Source organism: Hevea brasiliensis, chromosome 18, assembly GCF_030052815.1.
Source record: "Hevea brasiliensis isolate MT/VB/25A 57/8 chromosome 18, ASM3005281v1, whole genome shotgun sequence".
NCBI lineage: Eukaryota > Viridiplantae > Streptophyta > Magnoliopsida > Malpighiales > Euphorbiaceae > Hevea > Hevea brasiliensis.
The window spans coordinates 42,446,487-42,466,639 of record NC_079510.1 but is presented as its reverse complement, the minus strand read 5'-3'; the positions used below and the strand labels follow the sequence as shown (position 1 = coordinate 42,466,639).

Below are 20,153 nucleotides of genomic sequence, written 5' to 3'. Positions count from 1 at the left end.
TTATCAAATATCTTAATTTACATATTTAAGTATTTATTATCTATTAACTGTATTTAAAAAAAAAAATAAATATTCATTATTTAAGATATAAAATATAAAGATATTATTACATGTCACTCTTTATTTAAATCATCGATCCCATCATTCTAAAAAATAAAGAAGATTGATTTTTATATTAAAAAAAAAATACCTTTTAGTGTTTTCAGTATTATTGTAAATAACATTTATGTTTTAAACCGCGGTAAATTATTTGACAAAAATTTTCCCATATCCATGACGTAAGACGTGGGTTTGGATTGGAGGGAAAATTCAAGCACAGGGATTCGTTCGTTTTCTCACTTTCTGATCACACCAGCTTTATCCATTTGGATCTCACATCAGGGGCCGAGCTGACAGTCCATATTGAGCTGATGCGTGCACTTTCTCATCCTTCCCCAATCGGGCCCTCTCGTCATCGGCGTCAAAGTCGTGTGTGACGTGAGAAACTGACTCTCACGTGCGTTCACACACACCATATAAAAACCCGACCACGACGCGCACGCAAACGCGCTCCATTCTCAAGTCCCAACGTCCATAGCCTCTTCTGCTCATTACCGCACTACGTAACTCAGTATCCAGCAGCACCGCCCTTCTCTGCCTCTCCTCCCTGAAAAAAACTGTTTCTTTCATGCTTTTCGAATTTGAAAAACTAACAGAAAATGAAGCTCAAGCCGACTAAACTCAAGCCAAAAATGGAACCACAACCGTATATCACGAGGAAGCAGCGAACCAAACGACTTCGCCGAATCCGTTCGCGGATCTCTCCGGTTCTTATATCGCCTTTGAACTCAGCTCCTCCACAAAAGAGCCAAGGTTTCTATGCTTTCTCAGTGGATTCCAGCCCCTGCCTATACTTCAGAGATGAAGTGTCTTGTGATTCAAGCAGAGTTACATCCAAATCGAGCGCAACTAAGAGAAAATTACGTGAAACAGAAGAAATTGAGAGGATTAAAGACGTTCCGTTTCGAAGAATCACTAGATCTTACTATAAGCAGAAGGAAAACGAGAGAAAAGAAAATGAAGTAGAAGTGAGTGAATCGTCTTGGGTGGAGTCGAAATGTGGAGCTGATTGTGTTGTTTCCGAAAAGAGAAGAAGTTCGAAGTTGAAAAAGAGAACTGAAGACTCAAAGGAAATTCAAATAAATGAAGATTCTATATCGGTTACCAAATCGGAGATTTCCTCCGTTCAGCAAAATTTGAGTTTCGGTGGTGCAAATTTAGAGAATGTTTCGTTAGAGGATAAGGAGAACGACACCATTTCTATTATTTCAGGGGTAGAATCTTGCTTGTCACATAGAACGAACGAAAAAGTCAAAAGAACACTCGAAACAGAGCTTTCTGAGATTTCTAAACATGATACCTTCTCTATTGACGAGTCCATAGTGGAGCAAAAGTCAAAGAGCTTGGCAGCACTTGAAACCGATCTCGCTTGTGCGGAGAACATCTCTTATGACGACATTATTATGGAATGCTCTTCCAGTCATGAGACAGCATTCTCGGAGCTGCAATCAGAAATATTCCCGGAGAGTTCATCCGAAATCGAGTTTTCAGATTACACGCAGTCAATTTTCTTAGATTCTGGAAATGAATTTTCCGAAAAATCGATTGATGATTCTCCTCCTTCGCATACTTACTCATTGTTGCTCGACTTTAGACAGCAATTCTCCCGATCAAGCGTTCCTCTAGACATGATAAGATCCTCGTTAATAGAAGCAGAGTACCTACAACATTCCAAAGTAAGCTTTCCAGTTTTTTGAATTAAGCATATATTTTTCTGATGTCTTCCGGAAATTTCCAGGCATCCAAACAGTCCCGTTTGGCTAGTTTACTAATTAATTGTTTTAATTTTAAACATAATTATTTACACACAAAAAAAAAGCACAACTTCTTTAGTGTTTTAGTTAAAAATGCTAGTTTAATTTTGTCATATTCCAATTAATTTCAATCTCTATATATCCATTGCCATTTTTAGGAAACCGTATCTTGCCCTCCGTTTCTAGGCTGCCAAACACATTGGTTTCATGTGTAATTTTTCAAATCCTTTGGTTTATTTGTTGGCCAGTTTGTGAAATTCGAAGTTGAGGACGACGAGGAAAGCTACCAAAGGTTACGGGAAAGAGAGAGAAGGCAATTATTTTTGCTCGACTACGTCGAGTTGTATCGCTCCACGACGGACTACGGCGGTCTCATCTTAGAGCAGCGGCTGCAGATGGTCCACTGGATTGTTGAGGTGAGTTTCTTCTCCAGCCTGGTAACTTACTCACCGGCTAGCTCTTCGACTTATTTAACATTTTCTTGCTCGCATGCGGCGATTCGAGACAGTTTACTTAACTGTCTCAATATTTCACGTTCAAAGAAACGTGTAAGATGATATCCGGCAAATTCTTTCGGTTATAGAAGCAAATATTCTCTACGGTAACATTCACCAAAGAATATATAATCTACTTATGACACGCATAAAGCTTTCAAATTGATGATCATATGCCCCTCTTCTCGCAGAGCCAGATAGTGTTCTAGACTAGGAGCGCCTGCCTATCTCACTTTGCAATAGAACACTTGATTTTCTCTTCTTCTACTGGCTATGCAATGCAAGCATTAGTAGAAATTTTTCGTGTGGGAGATTTTGTTGTTTTGCCGCTTGAACCGTTTCGTGAATGAACTAGTTGCGAAATGTTTTCTCGTTTCTTACTTGCATTTTTGTACTAGTTAATCAAATCACGTAGGACATGTAGGACGAAAATCGTACCTCCATGGCATACGTTAGCATTATTCCCATAACCGAAAGAATTGCAATGAAAGGATTATTATTTGGCTAAATTCAGTGCTTAATACAAATTATACATGACAAGATTCATTTATTAAATACAGTGCTTAATACACATTATACATGACAAGATTCATTTATTAAATATATAAATATATATATTTATATTTAAGAATGACAACAAGGCCGATTGAGGGCAGGGATTACGCCTCCCATCTTTGCCTCACAGGAGTTCAGAGTCAAGACGAGGCATGCCCTGCCGGTGTACAGGTAGGGCAATTTTTCCAAGATAATTTTTATTTTATTTTTATTTTAATTTATTAATATAAAATATAAATTTATTTATTAAAAATAAAATATAATTAGAAATGTAAGTTTTACATATTATTTTAATAATATATTTATATATTTTATTGAAATTATAATATTTAAATATATAAAAATAAATTATTTTTAATAAAAAAATAATAATATATTACTGCGGATTATGGGGTTTCAAGACGGAAAAAAGGTCTTCTAGATGGGAAAAAGGTCTTCTCATCTCCGCTCAGCACAAATCAGGATTAGGACGGAATCAAGAAAAATTTGATTGAGTTGAAGGCAAAACAGGTCGAGTTGGAGAACTTTTATTATCCCTATTTATGTCTTATATTCATGGTAAATTAGATCTAATTAAAATTTTTTTATAATGAAATTGTTTTTACAAAAGTGTACATCAGTAGTTTCAGTTTAAAAAATTAAAAATTTAAATAAATAAAATTTATAACAGATTAAATTAAATTAATTTATTTAAAACTATATAATTTTAATTATTTTGAACTTATTTTTATTATTTAAATTTTATTTTGAACTTATTTTTTAAATTTATTTAAAACTATATAATTTTAATTATATTTTTTATTTTTACTTTAATTTGAGATTTAATAATAATTAATTAAAATAATATTCCCATTTTTTCTTAGAAAATTAAACTTTTCTTAATATCATTACTCAACCATTCTAATTTATGAAAGAAACTAAATTAAAATTTTGAATTAAATTAATTATATATATATATATATATATATATATATATATATATATATATATATATATATATATATATATATATATATATATATTAATTTGAATGGAATTCTATTGACTCCTAGCTTTTAACAATTAACATATCCATTACCAAGCGGTTTAAACGAGTAAAATAAAGATTGTCATTTGGGTGGGCGTTGCCATTTGCAGTATTTATTATCATTTTTTTTGTTTATGGATTGTCATTTGCATTATTGATCACATATATTATTCGCTTGTTTATTGGTGCATGTTACTTTGGGCTGGCAGCAATCAACCGCAAAGGAGTTTCAGCTTGAGACAGCGTTCCTTGGAGTTAGTCTTCTGGATAGGTTCCTAAGCAAAGGATTTTTCAAGAACAAAAGGAGCCTTCAGATTGTTGGAATAGCATGCCTTACATTGGCCACAAGAATTGAAGAAAATCAGCCCTACAATAGGTGATTATCTTAATTTTAACTCATATCTTTTAAATACTGCAAAGATTAATAATCAAGGATGGAAAATAACTAGCCTTAATTAGATGCACGATTTTCTTCACAATTATCAATATCACTCACACCTAGCAGAATTCAAATTATCAAAAAATTCAGTAGGAGAAAATTGAATTTCAGCTTATAGTTGGATTATGCCATGCCAAAAAGATTCATTATGTGATGTACCAATAATTTTTCGCTCTATAGCATCATTTTATACCCTTGTCTTTAATTGCGAGAACACATTATAAGACATTTTTGTTGGTTTTAGACGTATTTTTCTGTGAATGAGAAAAGAACAATTAAGTAAACCCGACATAAGACCACGGCTGAAGTGAAATTGTAATCTGAAATTGATTGGTGAAAATCCAACTGCAGAGTTTAACATATTAATCCATTCCCTAATTAGCAGGCTCTCCCTCTTATTTGATGGCCAGATCCAATATCAACATTTAAAGAACAACGATAATATTATAGCTAGCTGAAAATTTGCACCGGCCGATATGGGAATCCATGAACTTACTTTTATTGTGGTCATTTCAGTGTGAGGCAAAAGAATTTCCCCATAGAGAGCAGTACGTACAGCAGATTTGAGGTTGTAGCCATGGAGTGGCTGGTGCAGGAGGTACTCAACTTCCAATGCTTCTTGCCCACCATCCACAACTTCATGTGGTAATTTCCTTTCCCATTGTATTAACCAATTAGCACTAGATTCGCATCTTCTATATGCAACCAGACTTTAATTCCTTTTGTAATCTCCATATGGCAAATTTTGTTTAAAGAGTTTAATGTATTACGTTTTTATTAATGGATCTTAGGTTCTACCTAAAAGCTGCTAGAGCTGATGCAAAGGTAGAGAAGAAGGCAAGATACCTGGCAAAGTTAGCTCTATCGGGCCATGAGCATCTTCAGTACTGGCCCTCAACAGTTGCAGCGGGACTTGTGATTTTGGCTTCTCTAGAAAGCGATCAAATTGAATCCTACCAAAGGGTCATTGAGGTAAAAACACTTAGCAGAGCAACATCGTTGAAGCCTTCGGTTTAGCACGCCCGATAAGTTATTTTTCAATAAATAGGGCTGCTTTAGGACATTAAACACTGAGGATTCCTTATAGACAACCTATTACTGTTTGAAATTTGGACTAGATTATCTCATTATTGGTCCATCCTTATATTGTGAAGAATATGCTTTCAAATTCTAATTAATTTAGTAATTTTGCAGGTTCATGTCAGAACAAAGGAAAATGACTTGCGTGAATGCATGAAGGTAAAAAGCATACAGATATGTCATAAAATTATATCAATATCTATCGTCTCCTTCTACAGAATTCATATTTAGGAAGGTTTTGATGCTATTTTTTAACTGTTTACAATTTTCGAAAACATTTCCAAACATGCTTTTACATTGTCATTCTTAGTTTAATTTTATTCATTTGTTAATTTTAACAGACAATGGAGTGGCTGCTACAGTATGTACACTAACCAGATTAGAAGAGAGCATTCTACTCCCACTTTTCATTCATTGATGTGCACTTCTCATAATCTCAAGCCAATGGTAATATGCAAACTGATCGCTTTTGTAAATCCTAATAAAAAAAATAGGTTATAGATAACAGATTATTTTTCAACTTGGCGAAAAAAATGCTTCTTGTGATCTGTCCATAAAAGCAGGAAACAGAGTATGATTTCAATTACCTGGCTTGCGTTAAGTTGGAATGCAAAACATAATTCTTTCTCAGGAATAAACTTGTTCCATATATTCTTATGTAAAAAGATCTATTATTTTTCAAGCAAATGACAGATGCAAAAGAAATTTTTTTTCTTTCCTGTTTATTCAGCATCCAAGGAAATAGGTGCATCTCTTCATAATGCCAGTGACATGTAAAGGTTAATGTAGTATAATAAAATTTCACCATATTCTTTCAATTTTATCACTTTATTCTTCAAAACGGGACCATCCATAACGTTTAATTTATAACATAAAAATAAATAAACATTAATTTAAGGGAAAATTACTAGAAAAAAATTTATACTTTTAAAATTTTTTAATTTATATCTATACTTTAGAAATTACTAATTAAATCTTATACTTTTAAATGTTACATAATTTTATCGTATTAAAATTTTCTATTAGGGTTGATAGTAAGATATAATTTAAAAAAAAATAAAAATATAAGATTTTTTTAATAATTTTTCTTTAATTTAGTATGATATGATAAAAAATAATTAAAATAGTGATGAACAACATGTGGATTAGAGCACTGACTTGATTAAGAGAATTACTGGATTTTATTTGGAAGAAAGAACTCGATTGATTGTTGAGCACAGTATAAAAAATAATGGATACGTTTCTCCAGGGTGTCGTGTAACATGACTTTTTATGCTTTTTTTTTTTTAAATATTTTTTTATCTTGAAAATAAGATCTTGTTTGAACAAATACAACTTCATATCTAGCTAAGGACGTCAAAGCATTAATAAGACATGACAATTAACGTCTGAATGTAATAAGCAGAAACTGTAATAAATGAGTCCTTACAGATGACCTCATTATATTATTGCAGATACAATAATGGAGATAATAAATGACTTGGAGTATACCTCTTATAGTATTAGATTATGCAAAATTATAATTAACCAAGGAATGAAAGTATGGTATGCTTTTTGGTAAAAAAAAAAAATGGTATGCTTCCGATAAATATATATATGTATGTATATAAGGATAAATTTTAATAATTATTTTTGAATTTATATAGTTATAATATTACACTTCTTCAATTTTAAAATGTAATTTTATATTATTGATTTTTCAATTAGAAACTAATGTGAACAGTTTTTGCATAATATTTAGTCAATATTTTTCTTTTTTTTATATAAAATATAAAATTATTTTTTTTATATTTGAAAATTTATTCTATTTACAAAGAGAAGAATGATTTAATTTACACATGATTTGAGAGAGAAAAAAAAATATTGACTAAACTTCATACTAGAACTATACAGGTCGATATCTAACTAAAAAATTAATAATTAAAAGTTAGAAAGATTTTACTATGTAAAATTTAAAAATTAATAAATTTTTATATTATATTTTTAAATTAAAATATTGTAATGTTATAACTAAATAAATTTAGTATATATTTTAAAATATATATATATATATATATATATATATATATATATATATATATAGTATATTTAAAAAAAAAAGTATGATTGACACTTACAAAAAAAAAAAATGTATGGTTGACCGGTTTTTAACTTAAAAAACAGATGGAACATAAAATCCCATTATGTAGTGGCATTTGGAGTTTCTCTCAAATTTAGAAACAGTTCTTCGCTTCTCTAGGGTTCGCTTAACTTTGTCCATCTCTTCTTGCTTCCCTTGCCTTTGGGTAGGGGAAAGCTTCTGGTTTTAGTTTCTAGCTTAATGTTATGGGAAAGCCGTCCCCTAATTGAGTTAGTTTGCAAATGAGTTTTGTTGTTGCTGTTTGTTGGTCTTTGCATGCAGGTTTGATCTTCAATGTGAGGGTATCATTTGAAGACTTGGAGTGTTGGGTTCGATTGGTTTGTGATGGACAAGGAGATGATAGTAGATGGTCTTCTGGAGGACGAGTTTGTTCCTATTGAAGAGTCTTTACCATCTCTTTAGTCTTGATGGGCTGTTGTGCATGGTGAGAGCGTTCATTTGCATTGGTTGTCTTGTATTTCCGGGATTTGCTTCCACACCGTGGCTAGGAAGGCCTTCTCGCTAGCTTGTATGCCAGAGCTCAGCAGCGGCCTATCTCATTGTTATTTAGCAGAACTTCAAGTCCCGGTTGAGGAAAATAAAGTTATGCTGTTTTGATAAGATGATGTGAGTAGATGGGAGATTTGTTGCTCCTTGTGATGCTAGCTCTTGTCGACACGATCTGCTCAGTGATGTTGGGAATGGAAAGTACAGGCGGTGGTCGGCAACCTTGTTCTCCCCTGTTCTCTTAGGGTGGGTTTCTAGGTGGGGCTGGGTTATCTTATTGTTGGTATGGGTTTTTGATTTGATTTGTTTAAATTGGGTTGATTGCTATCTCAGTGTAGGCCTCTTTTTCTCTACAGGTGTTTTAAATCCATATTGTAATGTTGTCTTTATGAGCTTTTTAATGCAAAATGACATTAACAAGGAAAAAAAAAAAATAAGATGGAACATGGACTGAAAGCATGACCAAGTACTGCCTTAGAAAAAGATGGGACAACTAGTTCCATGGTCACAACATATTAGATGCATAAATACAAGAAAGATAAATTGATTGAGGGGTTTCTTCTTCCTCTACATCCTAATCTTTATCACTTAACTACTTTTTGTATTTTTTTCTCTACTCTCGATCCTCTCTATTTTGCTTAAAATTTTCTTAGTCGATTGCTAAGCCTTGCATATCTTCTATCAACAAGAAGACCGTACCACTCTATCTCTGACTTTCCACTCTATTTGCAAAATCCACGTAGTACGCTCTGGGACTTACAGATTTACAAATACATCATAATCAACAATAAAATTTTTATTATCTGATTTTATGGATTTAAAGATTAATATACTGATATGGGAAATATTTTCCCTCCTTTCTATTTTTCCCACTACCTAGGCACCCACCACTCTCTCTCTCAGCTCTATCACTCTCTCCATCTACTTCTTTTTTTTTTTTTTTTTTAAATTACATAATTGCATTTCAAGGCCCAAAAGGGCAAATATCAGTAAATCTTGCATAGAAGGACCTGAAACTCATCAACCTTTAGGACATGTAGCACCAGATATTCATCGCTGCTGCCATCGGTTCTCATAGAAGCTGGAGGTGGATCGGCAGAAAGAGGAAGTAAAACAGCTGAGGCAAGGATTCCACAATGCACAAAAGCATGCGACTATACTTTTATCCCCGATTATAGCTTCAACCTCCACCAAAATTTGGACATGAAAAACTAGCAAGGTAGAGCTCGCATTGTCTTAGTCTCATATAGTCAAGTGGGTATATTAATAACCAATTTCTTAATCAGTTGTTATTAATTATCGATATTAAAATCGATTACTAATTGAATATTTAAAGTTTTTATAATATCAATTAATAACTGATTTAGTAACCAATCAATTAAAGTTTCAAATTTTGAGAACGCATGGGGCTGGAATGCTTCGGCAGGACTCGCGAGATGAGGTTAGAGGACATATTGGTGACACTGGCTTGATTAATGTTGTTCTAAAACATATTAATGACATAATTTTGGGCAATCAAATTAAATTATAATGCGTGAAAACAAGCCAACTACTAGATAATTAGAATTTTCATTTGAACCACAATTGAAAGAAAAAGGCAGTCACGCGCTGATACTCTGGCTCTACAGCCAGAACTAGATGTCTATAACTATAGGGATCTGCTATTCTTGTGCAAGAATGTTTTATTGAGCCACCCAGACTATCACACAGTTAGCATAGCATAATGATTGGAACGTGGACTGTAGGTGTGGGACGAAGGATGATTGAGAGAGAATGGTCGCATGCGATGTTTGCCATGTTTGGCAGCATATATTCGGTGCAACAGCATTGAGGATGATCGATGATACTCCTTTGTTTCTATATATGTCTTATGTGCAGTTCAAAGATGAAGAAGCTCGCTGCTAGATGTAATTCCCAACAGAAAACCAACTTGACAGTACAGCTCCTTTGACAACTTGTTGTCATCAAGATTCATGCAGATAATTATTTGTAGAATTGAAGAATTCAATTGGTATGATCCCGTTATTCATTCACTGCCTAATTTCTTGGTTTCAATATATATGTATGTATGCATGTATTGGTAAGGAAATTTTGTGAATGTTAAATCACTTTGAAATCCTTTTCATATTGTTTTCAGGAAGATGCTTTGTGAATAAATGATCATTATTATTTATTGACTGAAGTCTAATGCACAGTGACATTAACATATGAAAATATCACATGGAAGACAATAATTTAATAATATTAAATATTTATTGTATATAAGATAAATTGATTTATTATTATTATTACTGTAATAATGAGTCTCACATGAATTCACCACCATCAAAACATACCCAAATTTATATAGAAATTAAATTATTCATTCTGTAATATTCCTCCAAAATGTGACATTGCGTTTCCACGGGTTTTGGTTTCGTGATTGACCCTCCTAGCCAATCTCTAGCCAAGATCAATCTACCTTTGATAAATAAGAAAAAAGTCAGGCTCAGGGCTATGGCCAAAGTCAAAATGTCTGCTCCTACTTTGCACCTATGGATTTAAATACAATTGCTTATTCCAATTTTTCAAAACACACATAATATAAAATTATTATAATTTATATGAGAATAAGAGAGTGTTTGATTTAACTATTTACTTTTAATTTTTCACTTAAAATATATTTTTAATTTATGAGTTAAATTAAAAATAAATAATTAATTGTTTAACAAAATTACTTAAAAATAACTTTTAAATAATTTAAATATTTAGTTAAAATGTATTTAAAAGTAATTTAATTTATTGAAATTATTAAAAATGTTTTAATTATTAAAATGAGAATAATATTGATATTTTTAAAAATTATTAGGCAATATAGCATTTTATTTAGTGAAGGAATAGTTTTAAAATAAATAAATAAGTTATAATTAATAAAGTATGTTATGAATTTTAACTTATTTTAAATATATTTTTTTTAATTTATAAGGTAAATCAAATATTAATCTATTTTCAACTTTTACTTATAAGTAAATTTGATCAATTTATAAATTAAATTAAATACTCTTTAAATTTTTAAATATTAGATTAAATATTTATATTGAAATTTATATAAAATTAATTAAAATATATTCTTTTTGTTCACTTTTATTTGTCACTTTGTAAATTTTTTTTTTTTTATTCAAAATTATCTATAGTCAAGATTAAAGAATATTAATTAATTTTCTTTTAATTTGACCTTATATCTATTAAATACAATAACTAATATTTTTACAATTTCTTAAAATTCCTCTCTTTTAATTAGATGAGATAAAAAATAATAATTTAATCAAATTAAAAAATATTTTATTATAATTTGAATAATTTAATTACTTTCTTAATTATCACGTAAAAATCTTAAATGATAAATAAAAATAAACAAAAAAGATATATAATAATTACACAAATATAAATATTTAATTTAATAATTATTAAATTCACTTTTATATTATAATTGAGCTTATAATACTTGCACCCATAAATTCTTTTTTAAGTTTTTTTTAATGTTTATCTTCAATTATTGTCATGTGGCTTAAAAGGCAAAGTTCCAAAGAATGTCATAGAAAAACCAAAAAGATGCTCCCAAAGCAAGTAATGCCGACAACTGCTAATCTCGGTGGCCTACCAAAAAAATAAAAACGCAAATTTCATATTTCAAGCATGGCATGGAAGTATGGCTAATGGGATTCAGTATGAGTCTTCCATGTGAGACATGCTCGGAATTTAAGCTATTCGTTCCATTGTTTAGTCATAGCAAAATCTTGTATACCCTAATACCAACCTTTTTGCTTCCTTTTTTTGTCTGCCACATTCATATGAATACACCATTAACTTAACTTTCTTGCCATAAAGAGGGTCCCAATTTGACAAGGATCAAAGAAAAAACCTAGTGTGACACCACCTCCACCGGCTCCGACATAGATTGCGACAATCTGCGACGGCCGAACCGATTTAATAAAAGCAAAGCAACCACATAATGCCAGCACATTTGGAAATAATAAATTAAATTAATTTAAATCATTGAAGGGAAGAACAGTATAGAAATTGTATTGTGAAGAGGAATATCCAATTTAACAACCAAGGAGATAACAAATTTCCAGAAAGAAAAGAACAGAACTGATGAGATCCCATCAAATAGATACAAAAATACTCCAATTTCTATACGCCCCATGACTCATTCTGTACAAGCCTCAAGAAATGTTCTTTTCTCCTCCATTTCAACTAATTAATCCAATTTTTTTTTTCTTTTGAATGCCAAAATGGGGACTACTAAAGACTTGGGTTTAGAGAATTTAAGGATTATTATAGCTGTGGTCTTATTAATTAATTAAATGCGTACCTTCTTCACATGAGCCAAAATTGTATATAGATAAAATATGATTGACAGGAGAAAGACAGAAAAGATTTTTGGAATTAACAAAGAGGAGCCCTGCGTGGGATTCCTTTCCTTTTGTGCAATTGTCTCCTTGGCTTCAATGCTGAATTCAGCCATCCTTGAGTTTCCTCCTCATATATACCGGTCAATGAAAGGGATGATTCGTTCTCTTCATTTGAATGCCTTTCTTCTTGATTGTAATTTTCCTTCCATGAAAGCTCTGAGAATTCTTGAATTGAGAAGGTGATCATTTTATGGTTTTGGTCTTTTGGATTCACTGATGCGGCTGACACCTGAAAAATACGTCATATTCATCTTCATCTTCATCATCAATTTCTAGTAATGGATTTGTTGAAGTAAATAACAATGAAAAGTTATGGAATAGAGTTGATTAAATAAGGATTAAAATCCTTATTACCTTGCATGCAATAGAGCAAAAGCGATTAGGCAAGTCTTGTAGATATCTCCCACATGATTCACAGGAAGCACCAAATTTTGCTTTGGTTGATGGTTTTGAATCTTTGGATTGAGGTCTGGGGTTCAAGTGCACAGCCTTTTCTCCATTGATCTTGTACGTCTGCAAAGAAAAAAAAAAAGATTTTGCTTTTTATTTCAGAATAAAAAATGGAAGCAAAATCAAAATTATAGAGATCAAAACCGTCAAAAATTGAAAAGATTTACACCAAAAGCAAGCCTATCTCATCCTATTGATGATTCATCCTTCTTAATACTTACAAGTAAGAATTTAATGCCAATGAGCATATGAGAATCAACCAACAAAATCCCAAAAAAAGGAAAAAGAACATAACAATTCAATTGCATAAACTGTAACCAATTAGTAGTGTAATTGAGTGAATAATTAATCATTAATCTCAAAATAAAAATCATCACAGAACCTGAATTTTAGAGCAGTCGAGATGTTTCTGAATGTCTTGAAGCCTTACAACATCATGATAGACGTACTTGCAGATCTGAAGCTGGCGATGGAGGCAATGAGCTTTCACACAATGCCTACAAAATTCAAGATTACAATCTATACAGAACACATTTTTCTCATTCTTTCTCAGTTCTTGATGATCATTACAAGAACTAAAGAATTTGCTCTGCAATAGTGTACTCAACCAATCCGCTTTCTTCTTTATATAAAGTTTGCATCCTACCTATCCAATATAAATAAACAAATCTCAATAAAAGACCATGAATTTGATTCAACTTGCATCACATCAGAGCATGAGATTATCAAATTTCTTTTTTGCAATTTGAGTAATTTTCTGTGTGAACTCAAAAAACAAAACAAGAACGATCAACGAGTCTAGAGAGATGAAAAAAAAAAAAAAAAAAAAAAAAAAAACCCAAAAGGGAAGAAGTCATACCATTTCCTTTGGTTAAAGAATGGGTTGTTCCTAGTGTGTAAGGATGAGTGATTCAATCTGTGGGAAGAGATTGGTTGTGCATAAAAGAAAGCAGAAAAGAGGAAAAAAAGTGCTAAGATTAAGAAAAAGGGTGATATAAGGAATGTTACAATGTGAAGGGAAAAAACATTTATTCAATTAATTAATTGATTACTAAATTAAATAAAATAAATAATAAAGAAGGAAAGAGACATCTTTGTGGAAGCAGTGTTTCAGTATTCACATAAAGAAGGGGCCTACCAACGGCGGGAAGTTGAATGAATATCTCTACCATTTCAGAAAAATTTTTGATATTTCTGGTTCATTATCTAAGACTTTATTTAGGATAGGTTTTTAAAAAGTAATTAGAGTTTTTAAACCTTCAACTTGTTTAAAAACCTTCAAAAATCTTTATTTTTTAATCCACTAAATTATGGGTTAACAATATTTTTTGTTTAAAATCTCTAAATATTTTTTTTTAAATTTCCTTTTCTTTCAAATATTACAAAATTATAAATGATTGAAAATTATAAAAAATTTTACTTTAAAAAACTTCTAAACGGAGGAGCGTCAACTAGAAATTTAGACTTAATTTTAGTATATTATATATAAATGAGTGTAAGCTAACTTGGTAACTGGTAAGGTCATGTTTTTGATCACATGAGAAGGCTAAAAAGAAGAGAAAAGTTGCCTTCTTTATCAAGCCCAATTATTAAAGTTAAATAAAAAGAGATTTTGTTGCACTTTTTCAAGAATAAGAAGGGAAAATTTTTTCACAAAAAAGGAAATGATGCAAAAAAATCTTATGAGTTTGACAAAATAAGATTGAGGTAATTTTAGGGGCTGAGTTTTCTACAATAAGTCAGCAATTTCCAGATTGTAAATCACTTTGGGAGGTAAATGCCTGCAAATTGTAATGTGCTCTGAAAAAAGCAAGAAATAACTACAGGGATAGTTTTGACTTTATGAGGACATAATCAAGGTCTTTATTTCTAGAGGTGTAAATAAAAAAAAATATAATTAAATCTTAATTTTAAACTAATTGAATTAATTATATGATTTCTTTGACATTCAATTTTATTTGAAATTAATTTCATAATTTTTTAATATTTGAAAATTATAATTGTTCTAATAAAAAACAAATAATTAAATTAAAGATAAATAATCAAATGAATTAAATTAAAAAGAAAACAATTCCTATATTTACTCCCAAATTTACTTAGTCTGTATCCATTAAAATCTGAGTTATATTGAGAGGAAAGCAAATCTGTAAAAGATTGTTGATTGTCTAAGCAGAATTCTGCACTGATTTCTTAATTTCTTATGGAAATTTCAGTTAAGAAATTTTCTCCATCTTTATCTTTATCTTTTATCTTTTTTTTTTTTAAATAATCTTAATTAAATTTTCACAATATTGAAAGAAAACAAAGTTTGACTCAACTTTATTTTCTTAATTTTTTTTACTGACAACTATTTTGTCTTATTTTTAATTACGAATGCATCATTTATTTATGTAATTCACTCATAATTTAATTTTTTTAAAATTTTTATTATTTAATAAAAAATTAAAAAATATATATCATTAATTTTTTTAATTTAATCAGATAATAAAAAAATAATTTATTAATCATCTAAATTTTTATTAAAAATTATTTGGAAGCTAAATGTAGAAGCCTATCAAACAAATGCCCAGGTGTAACCTTCTCTCAATTAACATTAAAATATATTAGGATTTGCTAACCCCTTAAGTCCAATATTGGACTGATTTACGTATTCGAATTGAGTTTTTTTTTTTATTAATTGAAAGAAATCTTAAAAAGATAAGCTTTTAATTTAATTTGATCAATAAAAAAATAAAATTTAAATTATTAGAATATAGAAATATTAAACCTTTTATTTAATTGAATTAATAAAAAATAATTTTTTAACTTTTTTTAAATGAGGGATTAAATATAATAATTTATTAAAAACAAACATACATACAATTAAATTAATATCACTTAAAAACTAAAATTTTAAAAAGAGTGGAAATATGATTTTTATTTTTTAAGTTTCAAATAATAAATCTTAAGTTAGAAATGTTATAGCTTTGTTGTTAAGGTGTTTAGGACTTCTAATTTTATATTTTATTTTTTATTACTCAAATTAAATTAAAAAATTAGTGACAGAATTTTAAAATATTTTTAAAGTCATAATAGATAAATTTAAAAAGAGTAAAAATCAAATACTTATATTTAAATATTGTATACGTCATTAGCACTCTTTATATTTAAATCACCGAGTGTAAAACTATTTATGTCTCAATTAATATTATTTGGTAAGCCTAATTTAGTATGGTGGCTAAAAATATATAGCTCACTTCAGAGTGCCAGGTTTAGGTTACACTCTCCAATTTCACTATAAAAAATTATTATTTTAATTAATTTAAATGAGAAAATGAGAGAAATATATTTATTTGATTTTAAATGAATTTAAATTTATAATCTTATATTTTAAAAATATTATTTCATATGAATTTTAAATTAAAATTCATTAAAAGAAAACCTTTATTATTATTATTATTAGACTCTCTATAAAGTAATGATAAAGCTTCATAAATAAACTCTCTATAATTCATAAGTACAGAATGTTTCGTGTGTTTTGAGTTATTTTATTAGAAAAGTTTATAGGCAAAATAATTCAATGTTAATTGAATTATTATTTAGTATCTCTATTATGTTACAATTAATGCTTTGATCTTTATATTTTTCAAAATATATAATTTAGTATCCTGTATTTAATTTCATTAACTATTTGATCCCATTTTTTATTTTTATCCCTATAATTATTATTTAATAGACTAAAAGATAGTCAATGAGAGACAAAAACATTAATGATGATAAAAATTTAAGGACAAAAATATTTATGATAATAAAAATTTCATGAATGATAAAAATTGAAAAAAAAAAAAGATGGAAGGATGAAAGTGTATTTATAAGTAGAATCACCAAATTAGTGGCAATTGATTGAATATGTGCGCCATAGGACGCATATTAAATCTTTATGTTATCCTCGTTTTAAAATAAAGCAATGATATGATAGAATACCATCCAAAATATGCAATATATATATAATTTGGATAACTGAAAGATCAAAACGCGAATCATTTTATGGTTCAAACACGCAAGTGATTCAGCTTCTAATCCAATAATAAAATTCTAATCAAATTCAAACTTATCTATTGGGAATAACCATTTTTATTTATCTAATTTCGAATCTCATTGTAAATTAGATTTACTCATTATGAGTTTTCAATCTATCAATGTTTCTCTTGTTTTGCAGGTCTATATATGCCTAAAAAAATCTACAAACAATTGAAAGTTATTTATTTGTAATGTGAGAGACAATTTCGGTAGAGATTTCGATAGAGACAATTTCCATACCACATTACAAATAAATAACTTTCAATTGTTTGTAGATTTTTTTAGGCATATATAGACCTGCAAAACAAGAGAAACATTGATAGATTGAAAACTCATAATGAGTAAATCTAATTTACAATGAGATTCGAAATTAGATAAATAAAAATGGTTATTCCCAATAGATAAGTTTGAATTTGATTAGTTTGAATTTGATTAGAATTTTATTATTGGATTAGAAGCTGAATCACTTGCGTGTTTGAACCATAAAATGATTCGCGTTTTGATCTTTCAGTTATCCAAATTATATATATATTGCATATTTTGAATGGTATTCTATCGTATCATTGCTTTATTTTAAAACGAGGATAACATAAAGATTTAATATTCGTCCTATGGCGCACATATTCAATCAATTGCCACTAATTTGGTGACTATACTTATAAATAATATTGGAGAATAAAAGTAAATATTAGGGAATTGTTCATGCTTTGCATATAATTATTAATAATTTTAATATATATATATATATAATTTTTAATTTTAATATATAAAAATAATATAATATTTTAAATTTAATTAGTTGCTTTGTATTTTATTTTTATTAATTTTTGTGTAAATCTTATAATATTATAAAAAATAAAAAATATATTTTTAATAAAATTAATAGTGAAATAAAAATACTATTTAAAAATATGAAATTACTTGAGATTCGTTAAATTATATCATTTTAAAATATCAAAAAAAAATTATATCCTTTTAATATATTAAAAAATTGTCTCAACATTAGCTTTATTAACATTAATTACTAATATTATTCTAAAAAATACTTATAATATGAAAAAGTATAATGATAATAAAAAAAAATGAAAAATGAAGTATATATATATATATATATAAAGTTTTAGGCATATAAAATATATGTTAATATGTGTTAATTATTGAAACTAAAACCTAAAACCTAAGTTAATTAGTTATCATTATATCTATAATTATTTCTATCATAATAAATAGGATTGATATATTTTTATTGAATAAAAGCAACTAAAATAATAAAATAAATAAAACAAACTTCTTTTTTAAATAGGTATTAATTTATGAGAATCGTAACAAATATATGAACACCAATTAAAAATAAAATTATTTTTTATTTTTTTTTATAAATTTATTATCACTAAAATGAACACAAATATTTCCCAAGGTTATTGTTATAAAAGCTTGAAAAATTTATTATTCAATGTATTGTAGTTGTTCACGAATATGATGATAGAAATAAAGCAAAGTATATGCAGTAAAGGAGATTAAGTTATGTAGCAAATGACTTGCTTAAATAGCCAATTTACAACGGTAATAAACAAAGAAATAGGAACTAACTATAAGACTAAAAATCTGCTAAAAATCAGTAGCTATCCCAGAGACCAGAACAAACAATAGACATGGTCAAATAGGACGTGAATAACAAATTTATTTAACATTCCCTCTCTTAAACTGATATCAGTTTAACAAGATGCACCCTCTCTTAAACTGGACAAACTTCAAGTAACCTTCTGAACTTCTCAAACATGGGTAATTTGAGAGCTTTTGTGAAAATATCAGCTAACTGGTCTTCACTTCTGCAGTAGATGAGATCAATCACTTTTTCATTTGTGAGTTCACGCAGATAATGATATTTGACATCTATGTGTTTACTGCGACCGTGCAAAACTGGATTTTGAGAGAGTTTTATAGCAGAACTGTTATCACAGTAAATCTCAATTGCTTCTTCCTGTATGAATCGCAATTCGGTGAGAATTTTCTTCAGCCAAATAGATTGACATGCACAGGGGGTTGCTGCAACAAATTCCACCTCTGTCGTCGATAAAGTAACAATTGGTTGCTTTTTTGATGACCAAGATACAGCTGCCGAACCCAACATAAATACATGACCAGAAGTACTCTTCCTATCATCTTGATCACCTGCAAAGTCGCTATCGGTGAAACCGATTAAATTAGACATGACACCCTTCTTATAAAACAACCCAAAATCTCTAGTTCCCTGCAAATAACGGAGGATCCGCTTGGCAGCTAATAAATGATTCTCTGTTGGATTCTCCATGTATCGACTAATTAGACTGACAGAGAACATAATATCAGGCCTTGTGGTAGTTAAATACATTAAGCTACCAACAATCTGCTTGTAGAGTGTACTGTTAACTTTCTTCCCTTCGTTATCCTTGCTTAACTTTACTCCAAATTCCGTTGGTGTAGTCACAGGATTGCATTCTTTCATTAAGAACCTGTCCAAAATTCCCAGCAAATACTTCTTTTGAGAAATTGAAATTCCAGCAGGAGATTGAACCACTTCAATGCCAAGGAAATAATGCATCATGCCTAAATCTGTCATCTCAAAATCTTCCATCATAGACTTCTTAAAATTTTTAAACATGAGAGCATCATTTCCAGTAAATATGAGGTCATCAACGTATAGACAAGCAATAGTAATCTTCTCTTTTTCAGTTTTCACAAACAGAGTATATTCATATGGGCATTTGTGAAAACCATCTCTCAAAAAATGTGCTTCAATTTTACTGTACCAAGCACGTGGGGCTTGTTTCAACCCATACAAAGCCTTTTTTAATTTATAAACTTTGTGCTCACTTCCTTTCTTAATATAACCAAGTGGTTGATCAACAAATACCTGCTCCTTTAAATCACCATGTAAGAAAGCTGACTTTACATCCAGTTGAAAGATTGGCCATGATTTTTGGGCTGCAACTGCAATCAATAAACGAATTGTGTCATGGCGAGCTACTGGTGCAAACACTTCAGTGTAGTCGACCCCAAACTCCTGCTTGTAGCCTTTCGCTACTAAGCGTGCTTTAAACTTGTCTACTTCACCGTTCTCATTAAGTTTTGTTTTA

General features: G+C 29.5%; 2 protein-coding genes across 2 annotated transcripts; one reads left to right on the top strand and one right to left on the bottom strand.

Annotated features, from left to right (window-relative positions):
• Nucleotides 1-606: 606 nt before the first annotated feature.
• LOC110651284 (cyclin-SDS-like) lies at nucleotides 607-6,031 on the top strand. The gene is made up of 7 exons (XM_058140974.1): nucleotides 607-1,775; nucleotides 2,102-2,269; nucleotides 4,139-4,305; nucleotides 4,885-5,013; nucleotides 5,160-5,340; nucleotides 5,563-5,607; nucleotides 5,790-6,031. Exons 1-7 carry the CDS (start codon nucleotides 699-701, stop codon nucleotides 5,820-5,822), a joined length of 1,800 nt encoding a protein of 599 aa, XP_057996957.1. The 5' UTR covers nucleotides 607-698; the 3' UTR covers nucleotides 5,823-6,031.
• A 6,078-nt stretch (nucleotides 6,032-12,109) lies between these two features.
• Nucleotides 12,110-13,974, bottom strand: LOC110652870 (protein RGF1 INDUCIBLE TRANSCRIPTION FACTOR 1). Its single transcript, XM_058140791.1, has 4 exons — nucleotides 13,838-13,974; nucleotides 13,361-13,624; nucleotides 12,883-13,041; nucleotides 12,110-12,757 (listed from the first exon to the last, which is right to left on the bottom strand). Exons 1-4 carry the CDS (start codon nucleotides 13,838-13,840, stop codon nucleotides 12,503-12,505), a joined length of 681 nt encoding a protein of 226 aa, XP_057996774.1. The 5' UTR covers nucleotides 13,841-13,974; the 3' UTR covers nucleotides 12,110-12,502.
• Between the last annotated feature and the right edge of the window lie 6,179 nt (nucleotides 13,975-20,153).